Source organism: Schistocerca cancellata, chromosome 7, assembly GCF_023864275.1.
Source record: "Schistocerca cancellata isolate TAMUIC-IGC-003103 chromosome 7, iqSchCanc2.1, whole genome shotgun sequence".
NCBI classification, from domain to species: Eukaryota; Metazoa; Arthropoda; class Insecta; order Orthoptera; family Acrididae; genus Schistocerca; species Schistocerca cancellata.
This window is the reverse complement of record NC_064632.1, coordinates 128005022-128031391: the sequence shown is the minus strand read 5'-3', so window position 1 is coordinate 128031391 and position 26370 is coordinate 128005022. Positions and strand designations below refer to the sequence as shown.

The 26370-nt window shown below is 45.6% G+C and overlaps 1 protein-coding gene across 1 annotated transcript in view; it reads right to left on the bottom strand.

The window, feature by feature from the left end:
- The window catches only part of LOC126092361 (sodium-coupled monocarboxylate transporter 1-like), a 300651-nt gene that overhangs the window by 112411 nt on the left and 161870 nt on the right, over positions 1 to 26370 (bottom strand). Inside the window, exon 8 of the mRNA XM_049907903.1 lies at positions 16591 to 16731. Coding sequence (XP_049763860.1) covers positions 16591 to 16731 — 141 coding nt within the window. The remainder of the gene's footprint in view (positions 1 to 16590; positions 16732 to 26370) is intronic.

Here is a 26370-nt window from a genome sequence, read left to right as displayed (position 1 = left end):
CAGATGTACTGTCCGAATTTTATCGCTTACAGTACCAGCAGACACAAGCCTAACTGGACGCCCTGGGACAGCTCGTCCAGGGTCAACGTGCAATGCAAAACGATGCTGCAGCCGCCGCTCCACCGCTCACGCAGCCACAACACGCAGTTGCACCAACTTTTCGTCCTTTTGATGCTGCACTGGAAAGCTGGGCGGAGTGGTCACGCCAATTTGGATTCCATCTCGCCGCCTACGGGATTCAAGGTAATGAGCGGCAGCCTTATCTCCTTTTGTCCGTCGGCGTCCAAACGTACCGTATGATAGTCAAATTATTTCCCCGACGCGACGTAGCAACTCTGTCCTACGACGAAATTGTGTCTGCATTAGACGCATATTTCAAAGAATCAGTCAATGTAGTTGCCATACGGTATACGTTCTTTCGTACAAAACGTACGGCAGGTCAGACTAATCGGGAGTGGGTTGCAACCTTGCAAGGCCTTACTAGGGACTGTGCTTTTGAGTGTCAATGTGGACTCCCTTATTCAGATACTATGGTGCGTGAGGCAATAGCACAGAACGTTTCTGATGTTCGTATAAGGGAACAGATTTTCAAACTAGTCGATCCCTCCCTTAATATTGGATCGGCAGGACACACTTGACTTTGCTCAGGAATCATTTGAAACTTCACCTCCATGTGTTAGGTTAACCGGCCCGCAGGGCGAGATGCACGGAACAGTAAACAGTCCTCGCACCCGGCCGTGCCAAAGCCGCCTGGCTCTCGGCCACGTGTACTGCGCCAGCAAGCAAATGCAGTGAAACCATGGCCGAGGTGTGCTACTAGACATTCGCGTGAGAATTGCCCGTCACGCCGAGCTATTTGCTTTTTCTGTAATAAAAAAGGACATGTTCAAAGTGTTTACCAGAAAAAGCTCAAATCAGAAGCTCAAAACCATTCCAGGCCCTTTGCTTCGCACTGGAATCGGAATCGAACAAAGGATACTCAGGTTCGCGACGCTTCGCTCATGGAAATTCATATAGTTCATGCCACTCCGCCCAGTGCTACTTTCTCTCACAGCGACTGTGTTCGTCCCACAAATAGTGTGCGTCGACATCGCCGGCACTCCCGTCAAGTCGCAAGTGATTTTGTACCAGTGTCACTTCCCGATGCACGAGACATTCGCTCTTGTCATCAACAGGACAATAAACTTTTTGTAGATCTGGACGTTAACGGCAAAGTGATACCATTCCAGCTCGATACCAGAGCTGCAGTTTCACTGATCAATCAAGACACGTACACACAGCTGGCCACACCTCCGTTGTGTGCCGCCAATGTTAAGTTAAGTAGTAATTCAGGACAAGGGATCCCTGTGTTAGGACAATGCAGCCTTCTTGCAACATACAAGGGGTAAACAAAACTTCTGTCATTTTACGTCCTTCGTTCTTCTTCTGCAGTGAACTTGTTTGGTTTCGATTTATTTCAGTTGTTTAACTTGCCTATAGTAAATCATGTACTATCAGTGAACCAGACTGTGCCTTCAGACAGTGTTTCTCGTCTATGTGAAGAATTTGCAGACATTTTTGCACCGGGCCTCGGTTGCGCTAGGAACTATAAAGCACATTTGGAGCTGAAAGTAAACGCGCAACCGAAATTTTTCAGAGCGCGCAATGTTCCACACACATTACATGATGAGGTCGCAAAAACATTACACGATTTGGAATCACAAGGTGTAATTGAACGTGTGCAGGCTTCTCTCTGGGCATCACCCTTAGTAATTTTGCAAAAACCTTCGGGAAAATTGAGACTCTGTGTGGACTTCAAGGCAACAGTGAATCCACAATTAGTGACTGCAACTTTTCCTTTACCCTGCCCGGAAGATCTTTTTGACAAACTGTGCACGGGTACATATTTTTCGAAGTTGGACCTAGCAGCTGCGTACTTTGCAAATACCGGTGGACGAAGAATCCCAGCGCGTTTTGGTGGTTAACACGCATCTTGGTTTGTACCGATTCAAACGACTGCCATTCGGGTGTGCATCCGCCCCTGCATTGTTTCAGCAATATCTACAAACTGTTTGTGCGTCGGTCCCTACTGCAGCAAACTATCTGGACGATATTGTGATCTCCGGAAAGACGGAAGAAGAACATTTAGCCAATCTCAGAACATTATTTCAGGTCTTGCGACAAAATGGTCTTCGCTTGCGGAAGGACAAATATCTGTTTTTTGCTTGTGACTTACCCTATCTGGGACATGTACTCAATGCCCAAGGCATACATCCCAGTCCAGAGCACCTTCGTGCCGTACAAGACTTGCCTTCGCCGCAGAATTTGAAGCAGCTACAGAGTGTGCTGGGAAAAATCAACTATTACCATCGCTATGTTCCCCACACCTCTTCCATTTCAGCTCCGCTTCATCGCTTACGCCGTAAAGGTGTTCCGTTCGTCTGGACGACGGAATGCGAACGCGCCTTTCGCCAGTTAAAATCGGCGTTGCTTTCCAATACTTGCCTTACGCCATTCGATCCCCGGAAGCCCCTTTTGTTGATGGTGGATGCATCGGATTTCGGGATCGGTGCTGTGCTTGTGCACAAAGAAGGTTCGCACGATCGCCCTATTGCCTTTGCGTCCAAATTGCTCTCGTCTGCGCAACGAAATTATTCACAGATCGAGAAAGAAGCATTGGCTCTCGTATTTGGTGTTACAAAGTTTCATGATTTCTTGTATGGTCGTCACTTTACGATCATCACAGACCACAAACCTTTGACATCGCTTTTTCATCCGACCAAGCCTGTACCTCCACGTACAGCGCAGAAATTCATTCGCTGGTCTATTTTCCTCTCGCAGTACGGCTACGACATCTTGTATCGGTCCACTGCTAAGCACGGAAACGCCAATGCGTTATCCCGTTAGCCTGTTGCTGAGGATAGAGCATTCGATTCCTCCGAACTTGCTGGCATGTTCATTGATTCGGAAACCGATGACGTGGTCGAATCGTTTCCGATTGATTTTCGTCGTGTAGCTGCAGCCACAACTGCCGACCCTGTCCTGGCTACCGTTCTGCGTTGCGTTGCTACGCAATGGCCCTTGTCAAAGTCACGGATCGGGGATCCGTTGGTTCGCCGATTTTTTGCTCACAAGGAGAGACTTTTTGTACGCCGTGGTGTTTTGCTGTTGCGTTCAGATAATGATCAGTCCAGGGTCGTGGTCCCACGTTCGTTATAGTCCTCTGTCTTACATCTTTTCCACCAAGGACATTGGGGTATAGTAAACGAAACAATTTGCTCGTCAGCAATGTACTTGGTTCGGAATCGATGCCGCGATTACGAATATGTGCTCTTCTTGCATGGTGTGTGCCGAACAACAATCAGCACCACCGCGGAAATTCTTTGCGTGGCCAAAAGCCACTTCCCCTTGGCAACGCTTACACATCGATTTTGCTGGCCCATTCTGGAATGCTCGATGGTTGGTTGTGGTAGATTCATTCAGTAATTTTCCTTTTGTTGTCCGGATGTCTTCCACGACGTCATCTGCCACCATCAAAGCGTTATGTGCTATCTTTTGCATTGAAGGTCTTCCACACACTATTGTTTCCGACAATGGCCCACAATTCACGTCCACAGAATTTCAGTCATTCTGCAAGGCCAATGGTGTTCAACAACTGACGTCCGCGCCGTTTTCGCCACAGTCAAAAGGTGCCGCTGAACGTTTGGTCAGGACTTTCAAGTCACAGATGTTGAAGTTGAAAAAGTCTCATTCTCGGGAGGACGCATTATTGCTCTTTTTGTCCTCGTATCGCTCTCAGCCCCGAGATGGTCGCTCGCCGGCTGAGTTGCTCCATGGTCGCCCTCATCGAACCTTGATGTCTTTACTACATCCACCGCATCAGGTTCCTGTGCAGCGGCAGCCACCTGCTTTTGCCCCAGGCGACGTTGTCTCCTAATGCCATGAAAGTTTTTGATGATGAAACTTGAAAGTGATACACACTAAAGATTTTATTTGCAAACTATCGAGGTTCACGGCGTTGGCTCGAAGGGCGCATTCTTCGCTGCCTCGGCCGCGCTATGTATCTGGTTTTGGGGGCCTCTGGTGAGATGCGTCGGCATCTCAATCAGCTGCGCCTCTGTCGTCGCACGGGATCTGCCGCTCCCCGACTGCTTTCAGCGACGGTGCCGTCCGGTCAGCGCCCTGGGGACCCATCTACTGGCTCGCCTCAGCCCCAGGTGTTACCGACGCCGCCTTCCATTTTGCCCCATGGCGACGCGCCGCCACCGCCGCCGCCTGTTCTCCCGCCGGCGACGCCCGCAGTGGACGCGTCGCTGCAACCGCCGGGCGCCTCCCTGGGTCACGCGCCGCCGATCGCTTCCCGTGACCAGTTGTCCTCCGCCACGGAAATCTTGCCCGCTCCGGACCATATGTCGTCTTCGCCCGTCGGGTGCCCCGGCCCGATGGAGGTCGACCCTTCGGCCCCTCCTGTCTCTCTACGGGCGCATACACCGCATGTTGGCGTGCACCCTGAAGCAGGTTTTCAGGCGTTTCCTAGCTTCCCTCGGTCCGAATGGCAGGGTGCGGGTGGCACAGCCTCGCCTGTTGTTATGCTCCCCACCTCGTCGCATACACCAACATGGCGTCCTCTCCACGGCGGGCGGAAGCCTTATGCCACAACCGTCCGCCGATTTGCGGGGGAGGAATGTGGTGTCACCGCCAGACACCACACTTGCTAGGTGGTAGCCTTTAAATCGGCCGCGGTCCGTTAGTATACGTCGGACCCGCGTGTCGCCACTATCAGTGATTGCAACCGAGCGCCGCCACACGGCAGGTCTAGAGAGTCTTCCTAGCACTCGCCCCAGTGGTACAGCCGACTTTGCTAGCGATGGTTCACTGACAAATTACGCTCTCATTTGCCGAGACGATAGTTAGCATAGCCTTCAGCTACGTCATTTGCTACGACCTAGCAAGGCGCCATTACCAGTTACTATTGATGCAGTAAAACATGTACCGTCTAGAGCGATGTTCACCAATTATGGATTAAAGTTAAGTATTCCAGCAGCCACGTACGTTTTTTGCTAGTATAATTCCTTGTCCTGTTCCAGACCTCACGCCAGCCTGCGTGAGCTTAAACGCGTGCCTTTCGGCTTCCTCATAGTGGGTTGGCTGTCTTGCCAATCCACAACAGTAGCAATCGGAACAGCACCACACACTCCTACTTCTCGTGGACGCTGCCAGCGTCCTCGGACAAATTACGCGCCGTGCAGATTTCCTCGCTGCTCCAAGCCAACCGACCAACTGTTCAGGCCCGGAAATGGTAAAAGGAACAAATATACGTCCGCCGATGGGACGACCAACCGGACCACCAACCAACGGTCGTCCCTCTCCAATCTCCTCCTGTCGGACAGTTCATGTGTGTCGTCAGTGGTCGGCGATCACTGGCTGTCGGCGCCTCACCGGCGCTCCGTCCCAGACTTCATTGCTGCTGCGTCCCGAATGCACTGCTGCTCCATCCCGAACTGACAGCCAGACACACGACGAGCCAGAAATACTACCGGTCGCTCCAGAGATGGTACGACAGTGCTCTTATCGATAAGCGCTGCTGCTGCCGCTCACGGGCAAGTAAGGCAGGAAGTTAGTGACGCCAGTAAATGGAATAAGAAAACGAGGCGGCAGTACCGTAATAGAAGATGACAAACAATGAATGGGATGAACGCGAGCCGTGCACGGCTCAGCGATCTTCTGTCGCTAGAGAAAGAATGTGCTGTAATCGAGTTCCGAATCCGAAGAGTTCGTTCGCACATGGAGCAACCTCCCCTTCAGCAGGACAATGCGGGACCACACACGAGCGCTGCGACCTCTGCGACATTCAGAGGCATCACGTTCACTGTTACACATCATTCTGCATACTGCCCGACTTGGCCCCATCCAAATTTCATCTGTTTGCTAAACTTGATGAACACCTTCGAGAACTTGACTTTGATAGTGATGAAACTGTGCACGCGAGGTAAAGGTGTGGATCCGTCAACGAAGTCAAACATTTTGTAGTGAAGGTGTCAACAAAGTTGTCATTCGTCGGGAGAAATGTGTTCGTCGCTAGTATGTATATGTTGAGAAACAGATACTTAGACATGAAGAATAAAGATGCATAATGTTAATAACTATTGTTTTATTTAAAGAGCTTTAAGATTTTTGTCGTAAGAAAATCGGAGCCATTACTTTTCAGCACATCCTCGTACAAGTGCTGTAAAATAGAAGTACACAATTCTGCGTATCTATAACATTGTTATACCGCTCGACAGTGTCTCTAGCTAAAATACATGTGAAAACTCGTAGTAACTACTGTTTTAAGACCAAAGGGTGTTGTAAACTTTATTATTTCCCTTCTTTCTCATTAACATGTAATCACTCTGTGACATACCATCACTTATCATTTAAAAAAAAGTATTAACGTCCATCTGCCTCCAAAACCGCCCACCAGCACTGCTAATTAAAATTAATCGTGTCGCCAGCTTGAGTATTAAGTGTTCACCCCGTGAGACAAGAGAAAAGGGCCGGTGAAAGAAAGGACATCCGGCCATACTCCACCACCAACACTGCCAAATCTAAATTAACTGGCTGACCACGAAGAGACACCGACAAAGGCAGGAAAATTAAGATCGTAGGAGCATTTGTCGAACTACTAGCATACACCAAATGTAATCGCAGTTGCGAATATTGACGACCATCAGCAGTAGAGTGGAATGACGACAATGAAAATTGGTGCCGGAGCAGGACTCGAACCCAGATTTCCCACTTATCGCGAGCGGTTGCGCGATCCTTCGGCTATCCGTGCGCGACTCGCGTCTAAATCCAGACTTCCATGTCTCGTCAACCATGTACTTACAACCTGTACTCGTACATCCATTATGTACACTGGTGTCCAAAATTAAAACAAAAAACGGATATTTTGCAAGGTTACGTTTATTTTGCCACAAAACAGTATAACCAGGTGATAGTGAAGTATAAACAACGTAAAGAGTACAGAACGTAATCAACTGCACCATGCATAACGGTAGACAAAAATGTTATTCGTTTTTCTAACTTAGCGGATTTGCACACACATTTCGACCACCGGTTAATGTGCTCAGTGTAGAGTGTGACTACCTCTGACAACAATACAGGCATAATAAAGATGAGAATGGTGTGACTTATGTCATCAGTTTCATGTTGAGGCAATAATGCCCATTCTTTCAGCAGAGTTGCTCGCAACTCTTGGAAAGCGGTTGGTGGACGCTGACGTGAAGCAACCCGTCTCCTTAATGCGTCCCAGACATGCTCTATGGGATTCATATCGCGGGAGCGAGCAGTCCACGTCATTGGTGTAATATCTTCCGTTTCCTAGAAAACATCAACCACTTGTGCCCTATGAGGTCGAGCATTATCGTCCATCACTAAGTCTGGGCCCACAGCACTTCGCAAAACCACACTTGATGTCTCAAGATCTCGCCACGATACCTGGCAGCAGTTAAACCTTGCCGATTCACCTGTACAATTTCATGAAGCGGTTTTAGAGTGGTCAACATAATCCCTGGCCCTTCTCCTCGATATTGGTGTCTCTCTCTCCACAATGTTTGGACCCCGATATCGTGTTTAACGTTCCCCACAAAGGTGAATCCGTCAAGAATGACTCCAGACCAAATCGAGACTCATCTGTGAAGAGAACATTGGCCCACTGTTCGAGCCGGCTGCTGTGGCCGAGCGGTTTTAGGCACTTCAGTCCCATAGCGCTTTTGAACCATCTGAAGCCACTGTTCGACCGTCCAGGCGGCATGTTGATGACCCCACTTTAGACATTCCCTTCTGTGAGGACTCGTCATAGGTGCACATACCGTAGGTCTCCGACAGTAAAGGTCACTCTGCCGAAGCCTTTCTGCACACCGTTTGCCTCGATGCAATACGTCCAGTAAATGCTGCGAGGTCAGACGCCGGTTGCCGTGCAGCAGTAAGGCGGGACAGTCGTATCCTTGCAATCAAACAGCCGGCCTCTGTTTCTGATGTTACACGTCGTCGGCCCTGCCCTGGTCTTCGGGATACAGTTTCGGTCTCTATAAACTATCACCACGTATGAGAAGCAACAGAACGATTCACATTAAGCAATCGGGCCACATCAGTTTGCGACTGTCCTGCATCTATTCTTGCTATTGCCCTCCACTGCAGGGAGTCTGGTTGGCGTTTCTCTGTGCTATACTGCACCGTCTGTGACTGTGTGCGCAGCGATTGTGGATGTGGGGCTATGCGGCAAACACTACCCCGTTTAATAAGGGTCATGATGTCATTGTTGGCGTGGTTGTCCGTCAACCGGAATGCCATCTTAGGTGCAGAACACAATCGTACGGATATCTGTTGATAGTTTGTATGAATATATCATGAATAAGACGCACAACGGAGAAATAGTGGTTTTTTGCTTTAATTTTGCACACTAGTGTATATTCCCGTACAGGTGAGACAAAAAGGTTCAAATGGCTCTGAGCACTATGGGACTTAACATCTAAGGTCATCAGTCCCATACAACTTAGAACAACTTAAACCTAACTAACCTAAGGACATCACGCACATCCATGCCCGAGGCAGGATTCGAACATGCGACGTAGCGGTCGCGCGGTTCCAGACTGAAGCGCCTAGAACAGCTACGTCACTCCGTCCAGCCAGGTGACACATTTTACTTGAAAGTGAAGGTGAGACTTGAAGGTACAGGTGAGACAAAAAGGTTCAAATGCCTCTGAGCACTTTGGGACTTAGGATCTAAAGTCATCAGTCCCCTACAACTTAGAACTTCCTAAACCTAGCTAACCTAAGGACATCACGCACATCCATGCCCGAGGCAGGATTCGAACATGCGACGTAGCGGTCGCGCGGTTCCAGACTGAAGCGCCTAGAACAGCTCTGTCACTCTGGCCGGCCAGGTGACACATTGTACTTGAAAGTGAAGGTGAGACTTGAAGGTACAGGTTAGACAAAAAAGTTCAAATGCCTCTGAGCACTTTGGGACTTAAGATCTAAGGTCATCAGTCCCCTACAACTTAGAACTTCTTAAACCTAACTAACCTAAGGACATCACACACATCCATTCCTGAGGCAGGATTCGAACATGCGACATAGCGGTCGCACGGTTCCAGACTGAAGCGCCTAGAACAGCTCTGTCACTCCGGCCGGCCAGGTGACACATTGTACTTGAAAGTGAAGGTGAGACTTGAAGGTACAGGTGAGACAAAAAGGTTCAAATGCCTCTGAGCACTTTGGGACTTAAGATCTAAGGTCATCGGGCCCCTACAACTTAGAACTTCCTAAACCTAACTAACCTAAGGACATCACGCACATCCATGCCCGAGGCAGGATTCGAACACGCGACGTAGCCGTCGCGCGGTTCCAGACTGAAGCGCCTAGAACAGCTCTGTCACTCTGGCCGGCCAGGTGACACATTGTACTTGAAAGTGAAGGTGAGACTTGAAGGTACAGGTTAGACAAAAAAGTTCAAATGCCTCTGAGCACTTTGGGACTTAAGATCTAAGGTCATCAGTCCCATAGAACTTAGAACTTCTTAAACCTAACTAACCTAAGGACATCACGCACATCCATGCCCGAGGCAGGATTCGAACCTGCGACGTAGCGGTCGCGCGGTTCCAGACTGAAGCGCCTAGAACAGCTCTGTCACTCTGGCCGGCCAGGTGACACATTGTACTTGAAAGTGAAGGTGAGACTTGAAGGTACAGGTTAGACAAAAAAGTTCAAATGCCTCTGAGCACTTTGGGACTTAAGATCTAAGGTCATCAGTCCCCTAGAACTTAGAACTTCTTAAACCTAACTAACCTAAGGACATCACGCACATCCATGCCCGAGGCAGGATTCGAACCTGCGACGTAGCGGTCGCGCGGTTCCAGACTGAAGCGCCTAGAACAGCTACGTCACTCCGTCCAGCCAGGTGACACATTTTACTTGAAAGTGAAGGTGAGACTTGAAGGTACAGGTGAGACAAAAAGGTTCAAATGCCTCTGAGCACTTTGGGACTTAAGATCTAAGGTCATCAGTCCCCTACAACTTAGAACTTCCTAAACCTAACTAACCTAAGGACATCACGCACATCCATGCCCGAGGCAGGATTCGAATACGCGACGTAGCGGTCGCGCGGTTCCGGACTGAAGCGCCTAGAACATCTCTGTCACTCTGGCCGGCCAGGTGACACATTGTACTTGAAAGTGAAGGTGAGACTTGAAGGTACAGGTTAGACAAAAAAGTTCAAATGCCTCTGAGCACTTTGGGACTTAAGATCTAAGGTCATCAGTCCCCTAGAACTTAGAACTTCCTAAACCTAACTAACCTAAGGACATCACGCAAATCCATTCCTGAGGCAGGATTCGAACATGCGACGTAGCGGTCGCGCGGTTCCAGACTGAAGCGCCTAGAACAGCTCTGTCACTCCGGCCGGCCAGGTGACACATTGTACTTGAAAGTGAAGGTGAGACTTGAAGGTACAGGTGAGACAAAAAGGTTCAAATGCCTCTGAGCACTTTGGGACTTAAGATCTAAGGTCATCAGTCCCCTAGAACTTAGAACTTCCTAAACCTAACTAACCTAAGGACATCACGCACATCCATTCCTGAGGCAGGATTCGAACACGCGACGTAGCGGTCGCGCGGTTCCAGACTGAAGCGCCTAGAACAGCTGTGTCACTCCGGCCGGCCAGGTGACACATTGTACTTGAAAGTGAAGGTGAGACTTGAAGGTACAGGTGAGACAAAAAGGTTCAAATGCCTCTGAGCACTTTGGGACTTAAGATCTAAGGTCATCAGTCCCCTAGAACTTAGAACTTCCTAAACCTAACTAACCTAAGGACATCACGCACATCCATGCCCGAGGCAGGATTCGAACACGCGACGTAGCGGTCGCGCGGTTCCAGACTGAAGCGCCTAGAACAGCTCTGTCACTCCGGCCGGCCAGGTGACACATTGTACTTGAAAGTGAAGGTGAGACTTGAAGGTACAGGTGAGACAAAAAGGTTCAAATGCCTCTGAGCACTTTGGGACTTAAGATCTAAGGTCATCAGTCCCCTAGAACTTAGACCTTCCTAAACCTAACTAACCTAAGGACATCACGCACATCCATGCCCGAGGCAGGATTCGAACACGCGACGTAGCGGTCGCGCGGTTCCAGACTGAAGCGCCTAGAACAGCTCTGTCACTCTTTCCGGCCAGGTGACACATTGTACTTGAAAGTGAAGGTGAGACTTGAAGGTACAGGTTAGACAAAAAAGTTCAAATGCCTCTGAGCACTTTGGGACTTAAGATCTAAGGTCATCAGTCCCCTAGAACTTAGAACTTCTTAAACCTAACTAACCTAAGGACATCACGCACATCCATGCCCGAGGCAGGATTCGAACCTGCGACGTAGCGGTCGCGCGGTTCCAGACTGAAGCGCCTAGAACAGCTGTGTCACTCCGGCCGGCCAGGTGACACATTGTACTTGAAAGTGAAGGTGAGACTTGAAGGTACAGGTGAGACAAAAAGGTTCAAATGCCTCTGAGCACTTTGGGACTTAAGATCTAAGGTCATCAGTCCCCTACAACTTAGAACTTCCTAAACCTAACTAACCTAAGGACGTCACGCACATCCATGCCCGAGGCAGGATTCGAACACGCGACGTAGCGGTCGCGCGGTTCCAGACTGAAGCGCCTAGAACAGCTCTGTCACTCTGGCCGGCCAGGTGACACATTGTACTTGAAAGTGAAGGTGAGACTTGAAGGTACAGGTTAGACAAAAAAGTTCAAATGCCTCTGAGCACTTTGGGACTTAAGATCTAAGGTCATCAGTCCCCTACAACTTAGAACTTCCTAAACCTAACTAACCTAAGGACGTCACGCACATCCATGCCCGAGGCAGGATTCGAACACGCGACGTAGCGGTCGCGCGGTTCCAGACTGAAGCGCCTAGAACAGCTCTGTCACTCTGGCCGGCCAGGTGACACATTGTACTTGAAAGTGAAGGTGAGACTTGAAGGTACAGGTTAGACAAAAAAGTTCAAATGCCTCTGAGCACTTTGGGACTTAAGATCTAAGGTCATCAGTCCCCTAGAACTTAGACCTTCCTAAACCTAACTAACCTAAGGACATCACGCACATCCATTCCTGAGGGAGGATTCGAACATGCGACGTAGCGGTCGCGCGGTTCCAGACTGAAGCGCCTAGAACAGCTCTGTCACTCTGGCCGGCCAGGTGACACATTGTACTTGAAAGTGAAGGTGAGACTTGAAGGTACAGGTGAGACAAAAAGGTTCAAATGCCTCTGAGCACTTTGGGACTTAAGATCTAAGGTCATCAGTCCCCTAGAACTTAGAACTTCCTAAACCTAACTAACCTAAGGACATCACGCACATCCATGCCCGAGGCAGGATTCGAACACGCGACGTAGCGCCACGCGGTTCCAGACTGAAGCGCCTAGAACAGTTCGGCCACTCCGACCAGCCGGGTGAGACATTTTACTTGAAAGTCACTTGTGCGGTGTCGGCGGATAAATGCAAGATTGCAGTGCCTGTGTTATTCCGAAGTACGGCGACACCGGGTAATCGACTTTCAGGTAAAGCATCTCACCTGTACAAGAATAAACATAATGGATGTACGAGTACAGGTTGTAGGGGCATGGTTGACGACGTATAGAAGATTGTGTCTGGCCGTGATGCGTGCACGGATAGCCAAATGATGAGGCGACCGCTCGACCGCTAGCGATAAGCGGGAACTCTGGGCTCGAGTCCTAGCCTGGTACAAATTTCTACAGCTGACGCTTGTCCATATTCGCAAATGCGAATACATTTAATGTATTTCATAACGGCTGCAGTCACCACAGTGCTTGTTCCTCTGGGCATGCATGCATATCCAAAGTAACTTTGCATCGTAAATCGGAATAACGTAGGCTCTACAATATCGTATCTATTGGTAAGGTGGCTCGCGTTGTTTGCGCGAATGCGAGAACTGTAGCTACCATGGTGCCTGTACTAAAGCTTTACAGACAGGTGTAGAGTTGTGCAATGCACAGCCGTCACATCAAAGGTAATAGAAAAAGCTACGAAATGGTGCACACAGTGATCACTGAAGCGGTCAGTATTCGAGCATTTCCCAATCGAAACTCTTTTTTTTCTATAAATCACATAAAACCATTGTACGTGTCCACGAATATTATCACTAGTCAATATAATTGTCAGTCTTGATCTCTATTTATATTTTTATTTAAAAAATATACATCTTAACGAGTTTCGGCCACACCCATCATCAGAACCACATTTAAAATCATATGTGGCCACACATTCTGCGGCTAGGGCATGGTACAATACTAAAACTACATACCCCCTCCCCTTATCCAATTTACCAAATTAAACAGGAAAAATAAAGATATGAACAGTGTTGTCGTAAGAGAACAGCCGGCCGGTGTGGCCGAGCAGTTCTAGGCGCTTCAGTCTGGAACCGCACGACCGCTACGGTCGCAGGTTCGAATCCTGCTTCGGGCATGGATGTGTGTGTTGTCCTTAGGTTAGTTAGGTTTAAGTAATTCTAAGTTCTAGGGGACTGATGACCTTAGACGATAAGTCCCATAGTGCTCAGAGCCGTAAGAGAACACCCGACCACACCGTTGTTTACTGTGACGCCTATGGCGAATTGGGGAATTTATGGAGATAATTTCCTTGCTATCACGAATGGTGGACGGCAGTAGACAATATCACTAACAACATTTCCGACATGAAAATAATTGCCAGGGTATGACAATTACAAAACCCTCTCCCCTCAAGCCTCCTTAGCACAATAGTAGCAGCAGTGAACGTGATAACGCGATTGCGAACATCACTGTGTGGTGTTAACCAGTATTGTGGAAGCTGTCACGTATTATAAACAGGCACGCCAGTCGGTCAATTCCATATCTCTCAGGAAGCCTCAGTACTTACAGCGGAGCGCAGTGTGATGCTGATAATGTAAAGTAGTCATCAATTCAAAAGTTGTTTTGCACATGACAGTGCTTTACTAGGCATGGTCCTGTTGGAGATGATATTGTGTTGTTGTCTTCCTCCGATCTTTGAACAGACTTGAAACTAAAACTAAACTCTCGTTGAACAGGATTTGGAAGGCCCAACGGTACTGACCAACCGCTGTGTCATCTGCTGCCCATAGGCATCACTGGATGCAGATATGGAGGGGCGTGTGGTCAGCATATCACTCTCCTGGCCATTGTCAGATTTCGTGACCGGAGCTGCTACTTCTCGATCAAGCATCTCCTCAATTTGCCTCACAAGGGCTGGGTGCACCCCGCTTGCCAACAACACTCGGGAGACTGGACGGCCACCCATCCAAGTGCTAGCCAAGCCCGACAGTGCTTGACTTTGGTGATCTGACGGGGGCCTGCAGTTAAACGTGGATTCCGATCCAAGGTGCAACTCTTGCAACTCTTCGGCCTGGAATCTCATTTACTGGAGTAGAATTGTCGTCAGTGATGAGTTCCGCTTCGAACTGAGCCGCGATGACCATTGAGGACGGGTCTGGAGGCGCCCTGCAGGGCAGTGGGATGTCACCCTGATTGTCTCCCGCCGTACGGCTCGATAACCAGTAGTGATCGTCTTTGCCATTTCATTTCATAACAAGGTCCTTTCGTTGTCATCCTCGGCACCCCTACAACACATTGGTACGTCGACAATATTGTACACACCGTTTCGGTGCCCTTCATGGCAAGCCGGCCTAAGCTAACATTCCAGCAAGATAATGCCCACCTGCACATGGTGAGGGTTTCTACTGCCTCCCTGCATGCTTGCCAAGCCCTACCTTGGCCAACAAGATCGGCAGGTATCTCCCCAGTTGAGTACGTCTGGAGCATTATGGGCAGGTCCCTCCAACAATTTCGAGATTTTAACGATCTGACGCGCCAATTTATCAGTGCTTGGCACGATATCCCTCAGCAGGTCATCAATCAACTCTTTCAATCATTGCAATAACTGCTTGCATAAGAGCTCAATTTTCTCAATTTGTGAAGCTCTTTCTCTTGAATAAAGCATCCAGATTTTCTGAAATTGTAATCATTTTTTGTCTTTAAATGTACATCACATCTACTGATTCTACTGATTTCCGTAGCATTCGGATAATTCCTTCATGGTGCGTAGTTTTTTTTTTTTTAGAATGTTCATGGGGACGCTGCAAACAGTCTAGATTATCTTAGCTAGGCTGCTTTCTAATTGTTGTGAGTGGTAAAGCAGAGGTGCTATCGCGATATGCTATTATACTATTCCAGAGCATATAAAGAAATGTATATATAAGCTTAAAAGGGGCAGTTTTCTATTTGACTGCTTATATCCTTCTTATGTTCAACTATGTTTATAATACTTCTTATCGTTAAATTGTACTCGTATTTGTCCAGTACTCATCTATTCCTTTTATATTTTCGTCTGCTTTATTTTTAGCCAATCCATATACACAAATCTCAATTCATATTACTTAGGCCTGTGTGATGATACATACTACTCCAGAGAAGTGAAGCGTCTAGGATTGTAGGTGACGAGTGACACTCGCGAACGAAATCTATAAAATAAAGTGTCGTAAGAAAGAGCACAGATATCGTACGGAACTGATATTTTTATTTGCACGTGACGAGTCATCATGAGGGACGAGGAGTGTCTTCCTGAGAGGAAATATCTGCTTGTGAGCGAAAGTGTCAGTTCCGGGGATTGCTCAACTGCTTCGAAGAGACTCAGAACTTCCAAGAGGCTATGTAGACACTTTTGACAACGTCGTTTAGTCTGTGTTAGAAAATAGGTGAGATGTTCTTTTAATTTTCATCCGTTGCTTCGTGTCTGGACTCTAAGGTGGAATGTTAATGTTTAGAAGAGGTCCTGTTGTAATGTGTATGAAAATGCATATTTAAAGAGTTATTAGATGAGTTATGGATGAGTTATGGATTCTTATGTTATTTAATGGAAGTTTGGAATTGTAGTATAGTTTCTATTATATATATATATATATATATATATATATATATATATATATATATATAAAATGTAAGTATATATATATATATATAATGTAAGTATAAACAATATGACTAAATATAACAATAAATACACAATCAAAATATTTGATCTGTAAAAGACTTGCAATGTATGGGGAGCTAAATCTGACGACTATGGCTTATCAGAATCACATTCCCCCCAAATACGAATTTGTTATGCTAGCCAAAAGGCACATTTCGCATTAAATGAAAGCGTATAAAACATTCTCGGTTTCTTTTCCGCGTCAGATCAGTGTAAAAACCCAAACAATGATCACCTGCCTCGTTTTCGCCGAGAAATGTGGCTGTTGTTGAGGCACGATAGTTAGTTGCTTTTGGCGAAGACGATGGAGATCTTGGTCGAATGTTTGAGCTGTTTACTCCGATTTGACACGAAAAAAAAGTGACAATGTTATATATAAGAATGTCGTTCTATGTTACTGTGAAACAAGGCAACTGCAGTGGAAACGTTTGGCTGGTATTTTCCTTGCAACACTGGACGAAACAGGAACGACTCGTTAATTACAAGAGGTTTGTTGCACCATTGTTCGATTAAGTCCACAGAGTGTAGCGTAGTTACCTGTTAGCCTTGGAGAGCGAGGGCAGGGACATGTAGCGCTGTATCATCATCTGGTGGATGCCTGACACTGCCAGCCAGTGTATTGCACCTCCTAGCACGAGGCTGGGCAGCGCTGTGCGAACTGTAGGGTCAGGATCCAGGCTGTGGGCAAAAGGAAAGAAAGCCACCTCTTCTTTTGTTTTTGTAATAGTTTACATTTTATCATGAAAAATGCTGCAATTGTAAATTTTAAGAAGTAGTTATTGTAACAGTCTCAGCTGCAAACTATCACAAATGATAACTAGTTTTGATCATGTTATGATCATCTTCAGATCTATAAATAAATAAAGCGGGGTAACATATATTGAAAACATGTACAATTTAGAAATCTTATTATTATATTGTTATTTTTATTGTTATTGTTATTATATTGTAATTCTGTCAGAGACAGCAAAGGACTTGGAAGAGCAGTTGAACGGAATGGACAGTGTTTTGAAAGGAGATATAAGATGGATATCAACAAAAGCAAAACGAGGATAATGGAATGTAGTCGAATTAAGTTGGGTGATGCTGAGGGAATTAGACTAGGAAATGAGACACTTAAAGTAGTAAAGGAGTTTTGCTATTTGGGGAGCAAAATAACTGATGATGGTCGAAGTAGAGAGGATATAGAATGTAGACTGGCAATGGCAAGGAAAGCGTTTCTGAAGAAGAGAAATTTGTTAACATCGAGTATAGATTTAAGTGTCATGAAGTCGTTTCGGAAAGTATTTGTATGGAGTGTAGCCATGTATGGAAGTGAAACGTGGACGATAAATAGTTTGGAGAAGAAGAGAGTAGAAGATTTTGAAATTTAGTGCTACAGAAGAATGCTGAAGATTAGATGGGTAGATCACATAACTAATGAGGAGGTATTGAACAGAATTGGGAAGAAGAGGAATTTGTGGCACAACTTGACTAGAAGAAGGGATCGGTTGATAGGACATATTCTGAGGCATCAAGGGATCACCAATTTAGTATTGGAGGGCAGCGTGGAGGGTAAAAATCGTAGAGGGAGACCAAGAAATGAATACACTAAGCAGATTCAGAAGGATGTAGGCTGCAGTACGTGCTGGGAGATGAAGCAGCTGGTACAAGATAGAGTAGAATTGAGAGCTGCATCAAACCAGTCTCAGGACTGAAGACCACAACAACAAGAACAACAACAACAACATTATTATAACTTGATTAATTACAAATTTTGAAAAGTCTAACACATGTGGTATAAGAACTCACAAGGTGACCATGCCTGTCCGTCGTCACTGATTTCGTCCATATTTATGATATACTCAGGGAACAGCCAGAAATGAAAGTGATAGAAATGACAGTTCCAGTGGCCAATCGTTTCGAAAAAAAGAGCAGTTTTGGTGCAGGTCAGGTGAAGTGGGAGCCATCTGTGTTGGTGTAGTTACCAGGCAATGGTTGATTCAGAGGAAATAGGGCAGAACAGTAATCCGATGGTCAGGGGTTGGAGTCCCTATACAGAAAATATAGTTTATTTTAAATTTTTATGTTATTTACACTATAAATAAACCGAAATAACTATCGATAAATGCAATTATTAATATTTTCATAAAAGGCATGAAATGGAAAGGCAAAGGAAAATTTGGGGATTCCAAATAAATTTTCAGGAAGGGGTTTTAAGTGTGTATGAGAACTTTGTATATGAAATTAGATACTTTTATTATTTTTCAGTTGATGATTTACAAGTGCCGGGGTGATATTCATTGTAAAAACAGGAGAAGCAGTAACTGCCTCGACATATTGCATGCATCATACATGCTGCATTTCTATAATTACATGGTTATTTTAAAGCTTCTATGAAAACAAAACTTGATTCAATTCATAAAAGGTTCTCTCTCCTCGCACAGTCTGGCAGCAAACCACACGTAGTGCATCGTTTTACTAAATATTGGCGAGGACAGTTGGCGAGGTAAAATGGAATGTACTTTAATGCGGTTTTGTCAGGGTGTGATTTCTGTTTCTATGTCGATGGTCCGATTTCACGTGTACTGGGAACCTATGTTCACTTGCAGCTGCCGAGGGCTGCTCGAAGGTAAAACTGAAACTAAGGAATATTAAGTCCTGTACTTTTTAGTTACAATTCATTTTTGGGAAGTTATTTGCAGAGTTCTCTTGGACACTGCAACTACAATCCTTTTTTGGAAATTTATTTACAATCCCAAATTTTCCTTTGCCTCTCCGTTTCATGGCTTTTACGAAAATAATTTATAATGAGCATTATTTCGTTTCATTTGCGCTGTAAGTAACGTAAAAATTGATTTAAAAATCTAACAAGCTGAGAAAACGGGGCCGAATTTACTGATCACCACAGCTTGATAACATCATAGGCATGAGCCAACCACCTTAAATATTAGGACTTCTGAAGCACACACCCAATTGTATTCAGTTTCCAGCAGTCAGATTGCATAGACACTCGACTCCACAAACCTCAGATTATTGTTCAACACTCTTTCTGCTTTGTCAATAGCTGCCTGTCAAATATGCTAAAGTAAATGGCTCATGCCTTGCCTCATCCACGCGAAATGCATTTTTTCTGAACTCTTGGTCATCTGGAGCTCCCACTTCTCATGCTTTCACCTCTGGCCAAATCCTGTAGATACCACAAATTGGGAAGAAAATGGTGTTGATGAGTATGTGCAGTCCCCTTGTCAGTCACAGGCTGCATTGCACTGTAGAAAGGAATTTTGAGTAAACTTATTTTTTTTTCTCTGGTGTGCAAAGAATTGAGCGAAGACAGGCCCAAGATGAGTGCCAAAATCAGAATTTAACCAGGAAGGAAGACCAATAAGGTAAATAGCGAGGCACACAACTGGGGCATTGCAACACCAAATTCGAGTAGAGAGTGCAGAGTGCGACCACAGCAGCATGGCCGCACCATAATGTCATTCTGACAGCATTGCAAGGTGCCGTTAAACAAAATGTAAATGGAAATGAGCATTTGGCGTTATTGGCCGCGAGGCCCCTTACGGGGCAGGTTCGGCCGCCTTAGTGCAGGTTTTATTACATTCGACGCCACATTGGGCGACCTGCGCACCGGTTGGGGATGAAATGATGATGAAGACAACACAACACCCAGTCTCTAAGCGGAGAAAATCCCCGACCCAGCCGGGAATTGAACCCGGGCCCTTAGGACGACAATCCGTCACGCTGACCACTGTGAGCTATCGGGGCGGACACAACAGGTAAATCATACACAAGAACTGCAGGCCACAGATGGGATATTGCAGTATGGTGCAAAGCACTGACAAGCTGAGAAAACGGGGTCAAATTTGCGCATCACTACAGCTTTATAACATCATCAGAACAAGCCAACCATATCAAATACTGGGACTTCTGAAGTACACACTCTATTCTATTCAGTTGCCAGCAGTTCGTGATAAGTTGCTGCAACAGTCTTGTGTGTTTCAGCGAACCTACATTTAGTCTATTACATGATGTGATGCATAATATTCGTCTGGTGACTTCTATTACTAGACACCAGCCAGCCTGATGCACTACACTGGCCACTGATGGGAAGACCTAATCATCTTTGACCACCAACCTTCTGGTGGTCTAATGTGGGTGATCTGCTACTGGTTGACGACCCACACTGTCGGAAGAGGTGCATTCGTGCTGCCGCCCTGGCTGTACCTGTGACCAGCTACTGGAGTCTTGGCCGCTTCTTGTTGGGAAGCCAGGACGTACTTCTGCATGGCTAGCATCATCCCATGTGGAGCTTTTGGCCACTGACCCGGATATGAACTTTGATGTCTTCCGAAGTGCTTTGATAAAGCAGCGTGCCATGCTGTTAGTGTTCTCGGTGAGTGGACATCGCCTGCGGGCCTCTGGGTCGGCATCCCGCATGATACCGCCTCTGCTGAGGGTACAGTTTCCGACCTCCGAAATGCAAAGCAGATGGCACTGAGCTCGAAGAGTCAGCAAATTCCGGCCATGTGCACTGTTCTGCTGCCTTCGGTCAAGCTATTTGCGTTGTATGATTCTGAAAATAAAAGTACTGAAAACCAATACTGTACTACTAACAACCTCAGGCGTTTCACTGCGAGGTCGGCATCATGTGGCCACAGAGACCGCAGCTTCCTGTGTCTCCACAATTCGTGTAATAATTGGCTCTTACTTTAGGACTTTGGTGGGAGTCGAGCCACATCTGCAGCATCAGCTGTCATCACCTGTCCAGGCTTGAAGTCTGTTGCAATGCGCTGTGGTGAGTGAACATTTTTTGTTAGCCTTCTTGGCATTTTGTGTGGTCATAACTTGTACAGACATCAGTAGCATTTTGGAAGTGTCGTTTGTTAAGTAATAGCAGCCTGAAGACTGCAGGGAATCGTCTGTAATGCCAATGAGGTGTAAATTCTGTAATTTAACAGGGCATAAGTTTCCATGCACTACAGCAGTGCCAGCTCACGTGAAATTTGTAGACGAGTTGATCGTCTGCCATAGGACCGTTTAGAGTCCCACTTGGCCATGACATGGCGTAAAAACTAATTTAATTTATTTTTGTGTGTGTTGTAAGTGGAGTTTCCCCATTTTTCTCTTATTGTAATAGCAGTTGTAGAATACGCAGAATGCCAGAGACGTGTACATCTATCATGGGTGAGAATGATGCGGCATTATCACAACAAGATACCAGGTTTATTCTCGGCCATAATGGCTATGTCTGTGAACCGTGACTGTGTGGGATAATTATTTATTTCTAATTTCGGCTACCAGTCACTTTTTTATTTTATATTTAATCTAATACAATACAACGCGTTTCGAACATGTTCTGTGCATCTTCAGGCGTTTATACATACGTACATACATATAGAGAAATGTTACTTAAAAATAAACAGTCTTAAACCAGATTAATCTAGAACTCTTTGTCCATTGTTTGTTACTGTAGCGGCTGTTGTGGCATTTTTTTTAGGGGGGGGGAGGGGGGAGGGGGGAGGGGCAGTGGATGGCTAGAAATCGAAATCAGTGATGTCTTCTGCTGGCGTCCTTCCTTGTGGTTTACTATGTATGATATCACAGCCTGTATAGGATGGAGATAGATTTGCATCAGTTATGTGTTACGAAAATAGTGTGAAAGGCTTTTGTATGACAGACGGTTGATCACTTACGATTTCATCATCTTATGGGTAAATATGGGTAAATACTACATCACTGAATGAGATTTTCACTCTGCAGCGGAGTGTGCGGTCATATGAAACTACCTGGCAGATTAAAACTGTGTACTGGACCGAGACTCGAACTCGGGACCTTTGCCTTTCGCGGGCCAGAGCTCTACCAACAGAGCTACCCAAGCACGACAGACGGTCCGTTCTCACAGTTTTACTTCTGCCAGTACCTCGTCTAGTACTTTCCAAACTTTACAGAAGCTCTCCTGCGAACCTTGCGATATCCTTTCTTTCAGGAGTGCTAGTTCTGCAAGGTTCGCAGGAGAGCTTCTGTAAAGTTTGGATGGCAGGAGACGAGGTACTAGCAGAAGTAAAGCTGCGAGGACGGGACGTGAGTCGTACTTGGGTAGCTCAGTTGGTAGAGCACTTGCCAGCGAAAGGCAAAGGTCCCGAGTTCGAGTCTCGGTCCGGCACACAGTTTTAATCTGACAGGAAGTTTCACTATATCGCTACTTTTCTCTGACGCCATACTCATCAAACGTCCTATAACTCTGCTGTTTTTGTTCTTTTAGCGCTGATTTTCTGAAACCGATCATTAATAAACTATTATTACCACCTAGACCGTTGTTTTAACCCAGTTGTATCACTAGACTATTGTTATTCCTCTGGACCATGTTGCCCAAAGTTATCATTCTAAAGTTGTATAAGTCGAGTGTTGGTTATATAACTGTGAAGTATAAACGTGAAGAAACAACCACAACTAAATGAAGACCAGGCTGACCTCATGTGATGAGTGACAGGGACTACCGAGTATTGCAAAGAGTGCTTGTAAAAAATCACACGAAGCCACTCAATAGTTCCAAAGTAGTACCAGCAGTCTAGCTAGCACAGGGCCAGCCACGGCGTGCCAGACTTCATGTGTGTACAGTGTGCGGGCCATTTGTGGTGCAAAGCCCGGCCTGTAGCACTGCTTTTCTCAGACTTTGCTCAGTCCTCCTCGGAAGTATCCTGAACAGCTTGACATTTCATATAGCATTGCAGTGAGGCATTTTGCGGTTGGCACAAACCTCTGATTTCAGCAGAATCGTGGTGTCTGCGCTGTTTATCCTTCGCTATTTGTTCGTACTATGAAGGACGGGAATTTAAGGAGATGGGACCTGGATAAACTGAAAGAACCAGAGGTTGTACAGAATTTAAGAGAGAGCATAAGGGAACAATTGCCAGGAATGGGGGAAAGAAATACAGTAGAAGAAGAATGGGTAGCTTTGAGGGATGAAGTAGTGAAGGCAGCAGAGGATCAAGTAGGTAAAAAGACGAGGGCTGTAGAAATCCTTCGGTAACAGAAGAAATATTGAACTTAATTGATGAAAGGAGAAAATATAAAAATGCAGTAAATGAAGCAGGCAAAAGGGAATACAAACGTCTCAAAAATGAGATCGACAGGAAGTGCAAAATGGCTAAGCAGGGATGGAAAGAGCACAACTGTAAGGATGTAGGTGCTTATCTCACTAGGGGTAAGATAGATACTGCCTACAGGAGAATTAGAGAGACCTTTGGAAAAAAAGGGCCACTTGCATGAATATCAAGAGCTCAGATGGAAACCCAGTTCTGAGCAAAGAAGGGAAAGCAGAAAGGTGGAAGGAGTATATAGAGGGTCTATACAAGGGCGATGTACTTGAGGACAATATTATGGAAATGGAAGAGGATGTAGAGGATGATGAAATGGGAGATATGATACTGCGTGAAGAGTTTGACAGAGCACTGAAAGACCTAAGTCGAAACAAGGCCCCAGGAGTAGACAACATTCCATTAGAACTACTGACAGCCTTGGGTGAGCCAGTCCTGACAAAACTCTACCATCTTGTGAGCAAGATATATGAGACAGGCGAAATACCCTCAGCCTTGAAGAAGAATATAATAATTCCAATCCCAAAGAAAGCAGGTGTTGACAGATGTGAAAATTACCGAACTATCAGTTTAATAAGTCACGGATGCAAAATACTAACACGAATTATTTACAGACGAATGGAAAAACTAGTAGAAACCGACCTCGGGGAAGATTAGTTTGGATTCAGTAGAAATATTGGAACACGTGAGGCAATACTGACCCTACGACTTATCTCAGAAGCTAGATTAAGGAAAGGCAAACCTACGTTTCTAGCATTTGTAGACTTAGAGAAAGCTTTTGACAATGTTGACTGGAATACTCTATTTCAAATTCTGAAGGAGGCAGGGGTAAAATACAGGGAGCGAAAGGCTATTTACAATTTGTACAGAAACCAGATGGCAGTTAAAAGTGTTGAGGGGCATGAAAGGGAAGCAGCGGTTGGGAAGGGAGTGAGACGCGGTAGTAGCCTGTCCCCGATGTTATTCAATCTGGATATTGAGCAAGCAGAAAAGGAGACAAAAGAAAAATTCGGAGTAGGTATTAAAATCCACGGTGAAGAAATAAAAACGTTGAGGTTCGTCGATGACATTGTTTCTGTCAGAGAAGAGCAGTTGAACGGAATGGATAGGGTCTTGAAAGGAGGATATAAGATGAACATCAACAAAAGCAAAACGAGGATAATGGAATGTAGTCGAATTAAGTCGGGTGATGCTGTGGGAATTAGATTAGGAAATGAGACACTTAAAGTAATAAAGGAGTTTTGCTATTTGGGGAGCAAAATAACTGATGATGGTCGAAGTAGAGAGGATATCAAATGTAGACTGGCAGTGGCAAGGAAAGCGTTTCTGAAGAAGAGAAATTTGTTAACATCGAGTATAGATTTAAGTGTCAGGAAGTCGTTTCTGAATGTATTTGTATGGAGTGTAGCCATGTATGGAAGTGAAACATGGACGATAAATAGTTTGGAGAAGAAGAGAATAGAAGCTTTTGAAATGTGGTGCTACAGAAGAATGCTGAAGATTAGATGGGTAGATCACATAACTAAAGAGGAGGTATTGAATAGGATTGGGGAGAAGAGAAATTTGTGGCACAACTTGTCTAGAAGAAGGGATCGGATTGAAGGACATGTTCTGAGGCATCAAGGGATCACCAATTTAGTATTGGAGGGCAGCGTGGAGAGTAAAAATCATAGAGGGAGACCAAGAGATGAATACACTAAACAGATTCAGAAGGATGTAGGTTGCAGTAGTTACTGGGAGATGAAGAAGCTTGCACAGGATAGAGTAGCATGTAGAGCTGCATCAAACCAGTCTCAGGACTGAAGACCACAACAACAATGAAGGACGTTCTCAGATCGAGTGTCTGTTCGCACAAGTAGAGGCAGTCTAGCGATCTATCATCACAATCCTTTAAAATCAGTGGGGGGATACAAGGGAGGGGTGAGAATTCTCAATTCGCATAAGCGACAGGTACTGCTTATTTGCTACAAAATGACATTACAGCACCATGCTTAAGAAAGAATTTAAAACTTTTAGGTGTCAATGAAAGAATAAAGCATTACGATGATGGACAAACGGGATTCGTTGTTCTGTACATCAGGAAGCACTTTGTGCTAAATTTGTAGGCATGGAGCACTTGAAGAAGTTGGTGGTATAAATACTAAAATTTCTGAAGTCGCAGTCATTATTCCATTTTCAGTTGCAACAGTTTTCAATGGAATTGAACGAAGAATATGGAGACTTCATATATTACTGCAAAGTGCTTTGGTTAAGTCAAGGGGTATCCATGGAACGATTTTTCGATTGAAATTTCGTTATTGTTGAATTTATGAAAGAAAAAGAAGTGCAGGAACGAAAATTAGAACATTAAGAATGGATTGTAGACCTCGCATTTTACGGGACTCTGCTGCGGACTGGCCACAGTAGGCATTGCAAAGTAACTTCTTTCTATCTTGATGGAGATGCATTAAAAAAAAAGGAAAACATCGCGCTGCACAAGGGACATATTCTGGCACAGCCTAGTTCCTTAAACTCACTGACGTTAAAGAAAGTGCGAGGCTTGAAGAATTCATTGTAGCCTTGCAAGAATTACAACGATAATTTTATAAAGGTTTTGAGGACACTGTCAATCTTACAGCTACTATTTTTGAGACCGTCTTCCATTTCAACATAAAATGCCCCGTCCATGTGCAGATGTAACTGATTGGCCTGCAAGGCAATTCCAGTTTTAATTACAAATCAGTTCGCGTTAAAACTGTCCAGGTCATCTACATTGCTTTTCTCGGGCAGGTTTTCCGAGTCTCCATAATACGTCTGGAAAAGTGATATAGTATTTCGATCGACATATTTGTGTGGAAGACCTTTCCTCGATTATCAAAATAAATAAGTCACGATTACGTGGCAACTTGAGTGTGAAATTGTCTGTGTATGCCCGTATGCCAACAATTTGTACAAGATAAAAATTGTATTACGTCTTCAGCGCGCCAAAAAGATTGATTAATACTGAAACTTGTGATCTATGATGTTGAGAAGTGTGAAATATAAAACCGAGTCACATGCAGTACGACTGTACTGCCATTTAAATGTGCGCGTTCGCAGTCTTCCCCTTTTCCCCCTCCTCGCGCTCAGACAGCGCCGTGTGGCCGTAGGGGAATTGTGAAGCGAGGCTGAGTGCTAAGGCACTCGGACCCCTGTATGGACCGCGAGCAGAAATCTTGGCCACCTGTGAGCCAGCACAATGATTGTGCGTAGTGAA